Below are 14,451 nucleotides of genomic sequence, written 5' to 3'. Positions count from 1 at the left end.
AGGAGGAAGAGGGAGAAATTAATAAATTTGCACATAACACTTTTGGAAATGTAAACAGTTTTTGCCAGCTGAAACCCAAACACATACGTCACATTACAGAAGATAGACACTCTAAGTTCCGTTTTACTGTGACTTTAAAGACCAAACAAATAACTGATTAATCAAGAAAATAATTGGCATATCAATTATTTATTTAAAACCACCAGACCGTACAACTATAACTATTGATCTTGCTGAACACAGGAAGCTTAAATATTAAAATTTAAATATCTAAAAAGCATTTTCTTGAGTCTACCATTTTGCTTTGGTGTATAATTTCTGCTATTCATCTCCAGAGAGAGGATTACATGCACCTTCAAGTCATAATTTTAATGACTTTAAAAAAAAAAAAAAAAAAAATCTTCTTGTTTACTGAAAGACTTCCAGTTTTGGAAAACGGTGTGCACAGCGGTCTGTCCTTTTTGATACAAAAAAAAAAGAAAGAGTGCGATTTCCTCAAATTCTTGAGGCTTCAGTATTATTGATACCAATTCTGTTGCAGCCACAAATGTGTAACTTTTACAACAAATGCCATGATGAGAAAAAAAACGATTGCAACACAACACCACTATGACAAATCCCGTCACCACAGCTCCTTCTGCCTTCACCAGAATAACTAGCAGCTCTGCTCCTCCTCCTCCTGTAGCTAACGTACCTTCAGAGGCGTCCTCCGTGAAGACGGTGAACGTGGCCGTCTTGTTGGCGACGCCGTAGCTCAGACCAGGACCGTAGGCTGAGACATTGGGACTACTGGCGTTGTTCACATAGAACTGAAGAGGAGACTCTGCAACACACAAACATCAGTAGAACAAAAAGCATTAAAACTAAAAGGTGAAGTAGTCCTCCGTCTACATCCGTCAGTGTACTTTTGGTCTGGGTCTGTTTTTCCTGGACTCCTTTTTTTTTTTTTTTTCAATGAAGGGAAATCTTAATGCTACAGTTCCTTTAACTTTTGGTGAAGGTCTTCTCCTGTTTCAACATGACAATGACCCCCATCATATGTACACAAAGCCAGCTCCATAAAGAAATGGTTTTCAAAGTCTGGTGTGTAAGAATTTGACTGGTCTGCACAAAGCCCTGACCTCGACCTCAACCCCATCCAACACCTTTGGAATGAACTGGAATGCAGACTGTGAGCCAGACCTGATCACCCAACATCAGTGTTGAACCTCACTGATGCTCTTGTGGCTAAATTGGAGTAAGTCCCCGAAACCAGGTTACAAAATCTAGAGGAAAACCCTCCCAGAAGAGTGGAGGCTGTTACAGCAGCAGATTAACGCCCACGGTGTTTGAATCACATGTTCTAGTGTCTCATGTGGCTTAAATGGTCACATGTTCACACACTTTTGACCATGTACTCTGGGGTGGATTAATGCACAGGCTGGCCTAGGCTGCAGCCTAGGAGCCCCATGTTTGCAAGGGCCCCGGATTGGCTAGATTATTTTTAATTATTTAAATGTACTTGAGAGAAAAAAAAATCTTTACACTATTGGCCCATAAGAAAATTAATTAAAAAGTAGCTGATTGAGTAGGCCCCATGATGTGGCCAGGTTCATAAGGTCAATTTGGTGTTCAAACAATACATCACTGATACTAGCCAGAATAACAAAAAGCACTGAAAGCGGCTGAAAGAACACTGTGACCAAGATCGACTAAAGGAAATCCCTAAATTGACTAGATATTTAAAGGCTTAGAGCAAAGGCTGTCTCAATTGTCTCAAGTGTGTACGTGTGGGCCGTGTAATATTCCTAGCTTGCTTTCACACATGGCACTAAATTACTTTTTTTTCTGGTAATGTTAATCATTGATCATCCTTCTGACGTTTAATAATAATAATGGTGATTGATTGAGCTATCGATATGCAAACGGATGTTTAAGGGCGTTTCTAAATTAATTTATGGCTAACTGTGGAAGTGAGGCTTGAGCACGCTCGCGATCAGCTCCACAATGATTGAGATTTATAAAACAGAATCAGATTTACGTGCGGCTATTTATAAATCTGCCGAAAAGAATGTTTATGCAAATTTCTGTCTTTGCGCGTACACACAGTTTTAATCAGGAATTTACACAGATGTCTATATTTCGTCTTTCTAACCAACCCTGATCATGAGATCTGTGTATGGGTGCTGACCTGGGATATGTGTGCCGTTGTATTTGATGTGCATCTCGTGCAGGCCGGCCTCAGTGGGTGAGTACTGCACTGTGACCGTCCCGTCCTGGTTGTCTGAGATCACAGGCTGAGCTGATTTACCTGAAGGCATCAGCACCTCACCTGAGAGAGAGACAGTTAGAGACACATGTAAATATTTTTTGCCTATTTCCATTTGACTTTTGTCTTATTATTCTGTTATTATTAGGTTTAAAAAAGTTTTATTTTATGTATGTATGTATTATATGTGTACAGCATGGCTCTGGGAAAGTAGGAAAAATTGTAAAATTACCCCAAAACTGCTGTATCTCTACACTAACTCTTCAACCAAATCACACACATTTAGGCTATTCTACTTGATCTTCTTTTGATAACTAATGTAATATTTTTTAACTTCCATTCACTGAGCCTCCCCTGAAACTGTTTGGAGCCCCCTGATGGAAACCTCTGATCTAGCAGCATCATCAGGTGAAAATGTCAATTTGTTCAATACTTTGGAGTACGACTAAAACCTTCTAAACTAATGACATTCCCATCAGCCCCAGCTGTACTTCTGTACCAATACTTCCCATCAGTCTCCCTCTCACCTGTGATTTCTCCCTTCCTGAATGAGAAAGGTATCACCATGTCGAACGGTCTGAAGCCGCTTCCGTTAATGCTGCTGCCTGGCTCGCCTGATGTCACCTGGATGAAGACAGACACAGACAGAAGTTATAACGAGTCTATTCAGCACAGAAAAACAACTACCTGTCCGTCTCATCGACCTGCATTAGAAAACATGCTGCTGCAACCAAGCCCCGGCCACACAGGGGCATCCTGGGAAGTGTAGTGCAATGGAGCAGAGAAGGAAAAGGAGAATGATGAGGAGGTGACTCTGTGATGCAGCCACAGCGATGAAGAGTGCACTGAGGAAGATGAGAAAGAGACACCACAACAAATCCCCTGGAGGAAAAAATAAATAAATCCTCAAAACACCCGTAACCATAGCAACGCCTTCTGCAACACATCTCACAGACACCTGGGTTTTATCATTCCTGTTACATTGTTAGAAGTTTGCTGCGATCCCTTTAGCTGAGACAAAAAGAGAAGCGATGACATGGAGGAAAAGCGGGCGAGCAAGAGAGAGGTGAAGTTTTAACCAGCAGCCACCTGCAAGAAAGGAGCAGTGTGTGTGTGTGTATTTTTGTTTGTGAGTTTTATGCAGTATGTGCCTACCATATGTTATGTTAAAGGGCAATTTCACCCAAATCACAAATACATATATGGCGTGTTTGAGCAAGTAAGCTTGTGTTTTCTTTTCGAGTGTGTGTGTGTGTTTGTGTGTGTGTGTTGGGGTACCCCGTAGCCAGGTGTGGCCTTTTGCTGTGTAGAAGTCACTGCTTGGATTATGGGTACCTCATCAGTAGCCTGAAGACACGACAGTAAGGGTTAACATCTGACCTCACACACACAGACATACAGACACACACAGTCCTACTCCAGCCCCAACACATCGGCTCCATCCACTCCCTCTTTGTTTGTACGTACACATGGAGGTTTCTCTAGTTTAGGGACCAACGCAGGCCAGTTAGTGTGACAGGGAAGTGAAAATATACAGTGAGTCTACATCAATGTGGGTAACGGACACCTCGCTCTGTGGTGGAAGTACATTAAACCTGTAGTAGGCCGAATGTTTTTGGCATCATTGGACAAAAATGTCATAATAACCTTTCAGCATATTGTAATTCAAGTGTTCTGAGAGGAAACTAGACTTCTGCACCTCCTCATGGCTCTGTTTTCAGGCTTTAGAATATCTAGCCCTTGACGGGAGACTCTGGCCAATCAAAGGTCATTTCAGAGAGAGCGTTCCTATTGGCTGTTCATTCAATGGAGGCAGCTGTCAATCGCTCGCATTGGCACATCACAGTTCGACTTTGTCTGTCTGTATGGCGTCTCCTGTGTGTGCTACGGGCATCAATTCGCATGCATTGAATGACATGATGTGTAGTGAAAGCAGCGTGTAACCTGCTCTCCATCCATCTCCAAAATATACTTGAAGTATAAAAATATCCTTCAGGTCAAAGCTTCGTCCGTGAAAGATGGCTGTGATGATAAAAATTGAGGCATAAGATGGACGACAGAAAAATGTCTGGGTGTAATATTATAATAATAATAATAACTTACTGGCTGAAAAAGTGAGGTGTCTCACAGTTTACCTGTTCGTTTACATCCTCCACCGCAGAGTGACTTTATGTGTAGTGACAGACTGTGGTGAAGGGCAAGTGTGTGGGGACTGGTTGGAAAAGTGCGACACACACACACACACACACACACAGGCTAACAGACAGACGTTTTGATGACATACACTGCTGTGGCAGCGTGGGTAAATCCTGGACTGTAAACTGAAGACATGAGGTCAAAAAGTTAATCTGAAACCAACTTAATTAATCAACCAAACTGTAATAAAGCCAAACACACGGAGATCTCCATCGGTCTACATGTCTTTGGGACGCTCTTCGGTTCAAAGCTGCAACAGATGACCATCTCGGCTTACGCGAACCCATTTTGGATCCCTAATTAGAGTGTAATGAACACTATTCTGCATCCCTCCCTCACCATGACTTTGAAGGGACTGCGTGGGATGTTTTCCCCTCCGAAGCGGACGTAGATGACGTAGTTCCCGGGCGCCGGCGCGGTGTAGTAGATGTCGAAGGTGCCGTCCTCGTTCTCCATCACTTCTGCCTCCACCTCGCTGCCGTCGGGCTGAACCACCACACAGCTCACCTTCCCCTTCCCAGCACCCTTAGCGTTCACCACCAGGCCCAGCTCCTCGCCGATGGCCACCGTGGGACCCACACCTGGACCTGGGGAGGGGGTGGAGGACATTTTATTAGATTTGTTTATTCCCATAAATGATTTTTAAAGTTTCATGTATTCATGTTTTCTGTGAGACATCATCATCCGTGGTCACGTACCGGTGACGGTGCACTTGCTGGCGTCTCCGGTTGCTGTGGCGCGAACTCTATAAGGCGAGGCGGGGATGTCGTCACCGCCGTACTTTATGATGATGGTGTACCGGCCCGCACGGTCGGGAATGTAAGACACCTGGTATGTACCGTCACCGTTGTCATCGATACTGGGCTGCTTAGGTTTACCATCCTGGTCCTGTTGTGGAAGGAGGAAGAAAGAAGGAAGGACAGAGTGTTTAGGTGTGATGTTTTTTTTCATTTGTGTGTATAATTACTGTAGGAGTGTGTGTGTTACTGACGGTGATGAGCACGCTCAGTTGGCCCTGGCCGGCGTCCTTGGCATCGATATTGAACTCGACGGGGAAGCTGGCGGGGACGCCATTGGTCAGCCCGGGGCCGCTGGCTCGCACTTTACTGGCATCGTGAGTGGGCAGAACCCGAAACTTGAAGGGACTGAAGAGACCACAGACACAGTTACTACAGACACTGATCCTCAGGGACAACAGGACAGTGCTGACGTGCTCCTGAGCAAGGCACTCAAACCCTGTAGTGCAGTACTACTCAGTCAGTACCTGCGGGGGACGTCCTCCTCTGCGTACTTGACGGCCACCGAGTACGGCCCCTCCGCAGACGGAGTGTAGGACACCAGGTGAGTCCCGTCCCCGTTGTCCGTCACCTCCACGGGCTCTGCCATGCCTTTAGGAGCGGTGACGGCCACGGCCAGGGGAGCCACGCCCGCCTTCCTGCAGTCCACAGTGAAGGATTGTGGGATTTTGGCTCTGACCCCTGACCCCACACCGGGACCAGACACCTTGACCTTACTGGAGTCCACCACGTCCTTCACTGGGACCTTGAATGGACTTCCTGGAAACAACAGGAAGAGGAAATGTTAGCCCAAGTATCGGCTAATTGTAATAGCTCTATAAAGTTTATCCTGCCGTTACACTCTTGACGTGGTTTCTGGGCATCTTGAAGCGCTCTGTACCTCCAACAGCCTTTACATAGCTGAACTTTAAACCAACAGCTGTCTATGAAAGACGTCCAACAAGGAAACACGCTGAGCTTTTCCTGAACAAAGTCAATTAAACCGAACTGCGGCGGTTTTAATTTCAACCACATCTTTAAAACATTAAACTGAAAAACACTCGGCATTTCTTTTATCAGCCAATAACATCTTTTTAACATTAACTGAAAAACACTAAGCACATCTATTAAATGTTTTACGGGAATCAACATTAAAGTGCCTTTAAGAAATAAACAGATATGTGAGGGACAATTGTCATGACAATCTATCTAGATTTAGAGAACAAATCTTTTGATATACTATATTTTCTTATAGTCAACAAATCCCGTAAAAAAAATTACAACAATGAATGTATCTACTAACAAGTATTGTGTGTTTGAGTACCACAGCCTGGGGCTGAGTGCCACAGACAGGGTAGTAAAGAACTGAGAGATGAACTAACACGTTGCTGGTTTTACTAAAGTCTAGAATAACATCAGACTGATTCTCTAACATTCAGACTAATTCAGCAACCGACCTAACAATCCTGCCAATCATAAATCACGTAATGCTGTTAGTCACCAGCAGGACATGGCTTTTAAAAATCTAATCTCACCGGGGATATGCTCTCCTCCGTAGGTGATGTTGACGTCGTAGAGGCCGGGGGTGAAGGGAACGTACTCCACGCTGCAGCTGCCATCTTTGTTGTCTTTGCAAGACATCTTGGACTCTGACGGACCCTCCACAGTGATGCCGAGACCGCCAATACCGGCCCCTCTGGTGAAGGATCAACACACCCAAAATCAGCAATAGTTTGACCTCAACTTAGAGACTTTATCATTGCAACAACAAATCCAAACTAGTAACAGTACCTGGTGATGATGTTGAAATTGTTGGGCTTGTCCGTCAGGGCTTGTTGGAGCCCGGGGCCAGTAGCCACCACCCTGCTGGGGTCACATCCCTCCGACACTGACACCCTGAATGGGCTCTTAGGAATCGGTGTGTCGTCATACAGCACCTGGACATTGTGGTCGCCTGAAATACACACCGGGACAGACAGCAGCTGATGATGATGATCACAATACGGTATGTTGTTGATTACAGTAAAATAGTTTGGTACATCATAATGTTTTGTATACACAGGTGCAGCAGGCACGTTACCATTTTCGAAAGGAGTGTACTCGACGTCGTAGGTCCCGTCAGCCTTGTCGGTAATCTGGCAGTCTGTCAGCGCTCCGGAAGGGTTCCTGACCTCCGCCTTCACGTGGTCTCCTCCTCGCCGGGTCAGAGGACTGGCGTCTACCGTGAACGACGTGGTGGCTTCTCTGAAAACAGCTGGACGAGAGAGGAGGGAAGAACGTATGTTTAAATGACTATGTATAAAATGACAATGTGACAACAAGGTGACGCTTGAACTCGAATGTTAAAAGGTTAAAGGTTATATTAATATGTGTGTCGCCAGTTAGTGTGGTAAAAACGGATAAATGGCTGAACCATCGACAGTAAGTGCCTGGCAACAACTTGTTATGAAGTAATGCAATGGAACGGGGGATGGAGAATGTGATGTTATCAATAGCACCTTTAACAAAATCCTTTAATATCATGTTTTTATAAAATAAGTAATTTGCCACCTTTCCTCAAACCAAACAGAGCTACACACCGACTCTCAGATGGACCATACTGCACCTTGTCTTTCCACTCCTGGTCCGTACACTTTGACCTTGGAGGTGTCGACGGCAGGATCCACCGTAACCTTGGCAGGGAAACCGGGGACGGCCTTGCCTCCGTACTTCAGCAGCAGGGTGTACATGCCGGAGGTCAGGGGGACGTAGGTCACCGTGTAGGTCCCGTCTTTGTTGTCCACCACCTCCGTCTTAGCTTTAACACCTGCAACAAAACGGTCCAGTTATTACACTTCCATCACAGGACTGAACTCTGTCTGAATGGCTCAAACGTGAGCTGTTCATACATCATCGATATTACTTTGTGAAACTGGGATAACTTCAGACATAACAACGATAATATCGTTGAAATCATAACAAAGATAATTGTGGTTAATTTTGTAGAATTTGGTGCTTTTTCCTTCAAATAATTAATAATTAGAACTATGAAACGAACAGAAAATGAAATCCCTTAATTAGGTAATTTCCTAGCAGTTGACTTCATATCTCAGATGTCAGAATGTGTTTAAACACACCGACAGTGAAAACACAGAAACATCACTTTCCCAAAATATATCAATCTCAACCTTTTGGGAAATAGATTTATCCGCTTTCTGAAGGAGACTTAGATGAGAAGATCGATATCACTCTCAATAATCACATTTCCCAAAATGTGAAATTATTCCTTTAAAAGCAAACATGATGTTAATTGATGGATTATCTATCAGCAGCCAGTTTCAAGTCTCTGTATGAAACCAAAAAGGCTGCCTGGAAGGAAGGAAATATATCTAACAACTAATGGACCATCTGGGAAGTGTTCATCACTAACATATGGATGAAAAACATGTGGCCTAAAGCACCAGTATGTCATTTTGAATGCAAACAGTGCTGGTGTTACCAGAGCCTGGTGCAAGGCCAGTCGGACTGGTCGAGGAGGAGTCTGGTACGGCCTCCAGGCTGAGTTGTCCTGGTCCAGCCTTGGAACAGTCCACATTCACCACACTGGTCTCTCCAACCTGCACGGACACAACAAGCTGGATCAGACTTTATACTGTGAGAGTCAGAGGCTCAAATCAGAGCAAATTCAGAAGCTTTGATATTGAAATTGGGGACAAAACAAATCAACATAATTGCTGAATTTATACAAAGTCTGATTTAAACTGTTGAATGTTTTATCAGGTTTCTAAAAAGCGCAATCTTTAGCTTCTATCTTCCTCTCCAGACGCTCACCTTGGCTTTCTTCAGGCCCGACCCCGACGCCACCACCTTAGAGGGGTCAAAGGGCATCTGGATGTCGGCTTTGAACGGCGAGCCCGGGATGTGGACCTCCTCAAACAGGATGTTAACCAGGTAGTCTCCAGGCTCGGTGGGCAGGTAGGAGACAGAGCAGGTCCCGTCGCCATTGTCCGAACACTCGATCTTGGCCTCAGTCGGCCCCTCCACCGTCAGCCCCAGACCTCCAGTGCCGGCGCCCTTGGTGTCGATGGTGAATTCTGCTGGGTTTCCCACCAGACCTCCCTTCAGACCGGGACCAGACGCCTTCACCTGGAGGGGACAATGATGGAGCCGTGCAGCCGCTTTTATTGCTATTTCTTTAATTACTTATTTTATTTTTACTTTCAAGTTTTTAGTTTTGTTACAATTTGTTTTTCTTGGCTCTTTTTGTTTCCCTGCTGATTTCAGACACAGAGCTATAAGACATCCTGAACTCAAAACAAACAGGTAAACAATTATATGTAAACTATGATTTAGTGTAGCAATAAAACTGTTTTAGTCAGATTTACACTGCAGATATTAATCTGTATCTGCGTCTCCTTTAGATGTGGATGGAACAAGAACTTGTACATGTGCATTCTTATATATGATAAACCTTTTTATTTTTAATACTTCTTTTCTAAAAGTTATAGTGGGAATAGACTGTAGAAATTACAGTTTATTACTTTAAGTGTGTTTTTGTTTATTTTCATGCTGGTCTTTATAAATAATTGTCATTGAGACACAAAGGACAAGATTTACTTTGTTTAACATCTATGCATAAAAATAAATAAAATAATAAAAATGAAGAAAACTTTCTTTTCTAATACCATATATTGTCACTAAGCAAAAAGATAAAAAAGAGACCAGAGAGATTAACTTAAAGAAATAGAAAAGAAAAGAAACATTACAAAGATTGGATCTTCAAGGAGGTACGGAGACCTGGTTGTAGAGAAAAAGATGCTGATGTTACCTTGCTCGGGTCTGGAGGCAGCTGGGCATCCACGGGGAAGGGGCTCCCAGGGACGGGGTGTCCGTCGTAGGACACGTTGACAGCGTGGACCCCCTCCTCTGTGGGGGTGTAACGGACCAGACTGACGTCTGCTTTACCGGGCTGAGGCTCCATTTTACACTTTACCGCCTGCTGGCTTGGACTCAGCTAGTAACACACACAAGAACACAATGAATGAAGTAACTAATCTCTTTTTAAGTGTACGCCTGATTACTTTGTGTATTTTTTATTTTGGAAACTAATCCAGTGAAAAGACCAAAACCAGCAAATGATCCTACTAACAAGCGTTGTCAGCTTATAGTGATCTAAACACTCACCACTGCCACCTCCAGACGACCTTGACCTCCTGCACCTTTGGTGTCCACCATAAACTGCTGCTCCTGATTGACCTCCGCTCCTGAAAGACATTTATCAATTTAACATTAACGTAGAAAATGAGTCCTTCCAAAGTCCTAGAGAAGCCTTATTTAATACTAAACACATATTTTGTAAACAATGATAGGAACTTGATTTTCTCTGGCGGATGGATGGAGTCCTGAAAATGTATTCACTGAGAGACATTTTTAAATGTTGAAAAAGTGACTTTACATTTGGACTAGCTAGCTGGAAGCAGAGAGAGACAGATTTCTTACTTCCTTCCAGGTTGTCCACGGTGACTTTGCTCACATCCAGTGGGGCGGCGACACCGATCGTGAAGGGACTCTTGGCGATGGGATCTCCTCCAAACTTCACCGTGATCGTCTGCTCCCCCTGCAGACACAAGCAACATGCAGATCCTTAGTCCATTTTAAAAGTACTACATAAGAAGAGGACACATCTGCCATGTTGATGTTTGAATCTACTGAAATCATGTTGCAACCAGGCGGCAACCGCCGGGTCTGAAAAGAGAAGCCAATGCTGAAGTGCCTTAAACTTGCATTCTTTCTAACAGCCAGCAGGGGGCGACTCCTCTGGTTGCAAAAAGAAGTCTGATTGTATAGAAGTCTATGAGAAAATGAGCCTACTTCTCACTTGATTTATTACCTCAGTAAACATTGTAAACATGAGTTTATGGTCTCAATCGCTAGTTTCAAGTCTTCTTCAATACAGCATGATGTTCATTTAGTAAATTATGGTCCCATTTAGAGTCAAATAGACAATAAAGCAGGGTATGCTTTAGGGCGTGGCTACCTTGTGATCGACAGGTTGCTACCACGGCGTTGTCCGGTCTGGGAGTTGTCCGTGTTTACGAAATAGAACTTTAACCCTTTCACAGTGTGTTTTCAGTTTATGAAAGTTAATTCAACACCAAAAACGCCGATCCCGAGGCTTCAAAACTGTTGTCCACAAACCAATGACAGTGACAACATCCACTTCTTATATAAGCCTTTTCATTGCCATTCTGTTGCTACGGCAACAGCTTTGGTCCAAGATTACTTCCTGTCAGCTACAGCATTAACAAACATTGCAACAGGAAATACAAAGGGGTCCATTTAGAATGTTTATGTTGTCAAGTTTGAAAAGGTCTATACAGTCTATGGTTGTAGCATGAGATGAGTGGTGCTGCGTTCACTGAACAATAAACACGAATAGCACGACTTTGAGAAAAACAAGGGTTCACTTTTTCTGCTTTTGCTGATCTGTCATCCTGACTGGAGAATTTGCACATTTGCTCACAATTAAACACATTTTCATTTTGATATTATCATAACGGGCTGATATTTGGCGTACCTGTTGTACAGGTGTGTATTTGACAGTCTGGGAGTAGTCGTAGTTGTCAATGATTTCAAAGTCATTGACGGGGGAGGAGAAGGAAACATCCAGCGGTGCTTTACCGGCTCCTTTAGTCAACACTGTGAAATGAGTCGGCTTGCCGCTCTCTACACCTGCACAGGTAGAGGTAGAGGTAGAGGGGGAGAGAGAGAGAGAGAACGTGCAACAGTCAGTTAAGAACACACACACACATTAAAAATGGTAAATTACATCACATCAAACAAAAAGTGTGTGTGTGTGTGTGTGTGTGTGTGTGTGCGTGTGTGTGTGTGTGTGTGTGTGTGCGTGTGTGTGTGTGTGTGCGTGTCTCACCAGTACGAGCCAGTCCAGGTCCCTCTGCTTTGACCTTCGATGCATCGTGTGAAGGATCAACTTTGACGCTAAATGGACTCTGTGGAACTTCCTGAGTGGAAAAATTCACACCGAGATTCATCAGAACAAACCGCCAACATCTTCACAGATCTATTCACACGTGTGTGTTTGTGTGTGTGTGTGTGTGTGTGTGTGTGTGCGTGCGTGCGTGTACCTTGTCAGTGAACAGAACTTTAACGGTAAGTTTTCCAGCAGCAGGAGGCATGTATTTGACAGTGAACGTGTCGTTGGCGTTGGGGATGATGTCAAAGTCCACGTCGGCCTCTTTGTCACCAACCATATTGGCATCACACTTAATGCCCACGCTGACATCACCTAAATCAACACACACACATTATTTATTTATATACATTTGCAATATTTATTCTTTCGTTATAAAGAGCTGATGAGCAGCTTCTTTCTTTTAGTGCCACAAGGGGCTGCTAGAGTGTTGCTGTTTTGCGCTGTTCATTCATTTTATTAACTCATGTCAGAAACATTTTGCCCCAGGATGTTGCACTGTCATGGACTCTCTAATGTAAACAATGAACTAACCATGCAGCACAATCAAAGAGCTTCTTGCAGCACAATTGAGCTGTCAATCACAGCAGAGGAATTCAAAGTATGAGAGGAATGAAGAAAGAAACTGTGTCAGATAACAGAAACAGGTCAGATTCTTCAACCACTGACAATCTCAAAACTTCTAAAAGCCTCTAAATGCTTCATTGAGTTACAATCAAAGGTGGAAAACATATTTTGATCATTTACCTATGTAAAACTAGCAGTTCTACTAACTACTAAAATTACTCCACTACAAGTCCTGCTTTCAAAATTGTAAGTAGTCCAGAAGTATTAGCAGCAAAATGTACTTATAAATATTATTAAAAGTACTCCTAAAGCAGCCGGATGCCTTCTGTCAGGGTCATGTTTTTATGATGTAGCTGTTTGAAGTTTATACTATCGGGTTGTTTATTCTTTAACAATGCATCATATTTTATAAACCAATCATTTATTTTGAATGAAAAACCTTGATCTTCACAGTAACTATAGCTGTCAAATAAATGTAGTTGAGTAAAAAGTACAATATTTCCTTTTGAAAAGTAGTGGAGAAGTATGGAGCCACTGAAAATGGAAATACTCAAGTAAGTACCTCAAAATTGCTCTGACGTAAAGAACTTGAGTAAATGTACTTTGTTACGTTTCACCACTGGGAATAATGGATTCCAATGTAGAGGCACAGCAAAAACAAAGTTCAACACATTGAGTTCTTAAACCACTCCATTCTGTCTGTTGATCAATGTTATTAATAGTGTTTGTGGCGAATAGACATCCTCCCTAGCACTCATTCATATCCCCTGTGCTGTCACTTTCCATTTCCGCTGAAGCATCTGTGTAGCCTCACTAATGATCTTTTTCCCACTAAAAAAAGTTTTTTTAAGTTGCGCTTCAGTGTATTTTTGTACTTGGTCTGTGCTGGCAAGTGATGAAATGTGATCTTGTGTGTGTGTGTGTGTGTGTGTGTGTGTGTGTTTGTGTGTGTGTGTTCTGCTCAGGAAAGTCAAAGCGAAGAATTTCCCGTCAGGATGTTTCTGCATTGAGATCATTGCCAGCAAATACCGGGGGAAACGAATGTGTGTGTGTGTGTGTGTGTGTGTGTGTGCGTGCGTGTGCGTGTGCACGAGAGAATCACTCACAGATGATATAAAGGTCAACGTTTTTCTGCACATTTAAGTGTGTTGTCCTAACACAGATGGAAACTGCTTTAACACCAAATAAAACTGACTGTGGGGGATTTCCTATCTTAATTGTCACTGTGTGTGTGTGTGGGGGTGTGTGTCTCTTTCTTACCGTCTCCAGCTCCTGAACAGTCCACGGTGAAGTGCGTGGGCTCGTTGGCCTTCAGTCCAGTTCTCTCCACTCCAGGACCGAACACCTTCACCATCTTGGGGTGGCTGCCTTTACCCACGTTCACCTGCAAGCACCACAACAGGGAATTACGTCACTCATTTTAAAACGGTTATTTAAGGAGGTTTCCTCCCTCAGATCCTGCTGTGATGCCTAAAAAAAGCACAGCAGTTAGTTTGTTTTTGGTATTTTAATTATTACAAAGAATGAACACTAAACATGGAGTGCCTCAGGGCTCCATCATGGATCCCCTACTTTTCAGTCAATACTTACTGCACCATATTTCTCATAGATATCTCAAATGGCTGAATTTCACCAAATGTTTTACACAGAATTGACATGTCATTGTAGTTTAGGTAAGAATGGTGAAATTTGAA

General features: G+C 43.3%; 1 protein-coding gene across 1 annotated transcript in view; it reads right to left on the bottom strand.

The window, feature by feature from the left end:
- The window catches only part of LOC119475704 (filamin-B), a 77,643-nt gene that overhangs the window by 11,014 nt on the left and 52,178 nt on the right, over positions 1-14,451 (bottom strand). Inside the window, exons 16-36 of the mRNA XM_037748687.1 lie at positions 14,018-14,141; positions 12,345-12,505; positions 12,131-12,221; positions 11,777-11,931; positions 10,699-10,816; positions 10,384-10,463; positions 10,028-10,213; positions 9,031-9,345; positions 8,699-8,816; positions 7,826-8,026; positions 7,301-7,474; positions 7,012-7,174; positions 6,756-6,916; positions 5,709-6,000; positions 5,436-5,589; positions 5,143-5,332; positions 4,784-5,031; positions 3,527-3,595; positions 2,776-2,872; positions 2,171-2,311; positions 695-823 (exon numbers count right to left, since the gene is read on the bottom strand). Of these exons, the coding sequence (XP_037604615.1) occupies positions 695-823; positions 2,171-2,311; positions 2,776-2,872; positions 3,527-3,595; positions 4,784-5,031; positions 5,143-5,332; positions 5,436-5,589; positions 5,709-6,000; positions 6,756-6,916; positions 7,012-7,174; positions 7,301-7,474; positions 7,826-8,026; positions 8,699-8,816; positions 9,031-9,345; positions 10,028-10,213; positions 10,384-10,463; positions 10,699-10,816; positions 11,777-11,931; positions 12,131-12,221; positions 12,345-12,505; positions 14,018-14,141 (3,367 nt within the window). The remainder of the gene's footprint in view (positions 1-694; positions 824-2,170; positions 2,312-2,775; positions 2,873-3,526; positions 3,596-4,783; positions 5,032-5,142; positions 5,333-5,435; positions 5,590-5,708; positions 6,001-6,755; positions 6,917-7,011; positions 7,175-7,300; positions 7,475-7,825; positions 8,027-8,698; positions 8,817-9,030; positions 9,346-10,027; positions 10,214-10,383; positions 10,464-10,698; positions 10,817-11,776; positions 11,932-12,130; positions 12,222-12,344; positions 12,506-14,017; positions 14,142-14,451) is intronic.

The sequence above is a fragment of the Sebastes umbrosus genome, chromosome 1 (genome assembly GCF_015220745.1).
Source record: "Sebastes umbrosus isolate fSebUmb1 chromosome 1, fSebUmb1.pri, whole genome shotgun sequence".
Lineage (NCBI taxonomy): Eukaryota > Metazoa > Chordata > Actinopteri > Perciformes > Sebastidae > Sebastes > Sebastes umbrosus.
The sequence above is the reverse complement of the archived record's forward strand: the minus strand, read 5'-3'. Positions and strand labels throughout refer to the sequence as shown.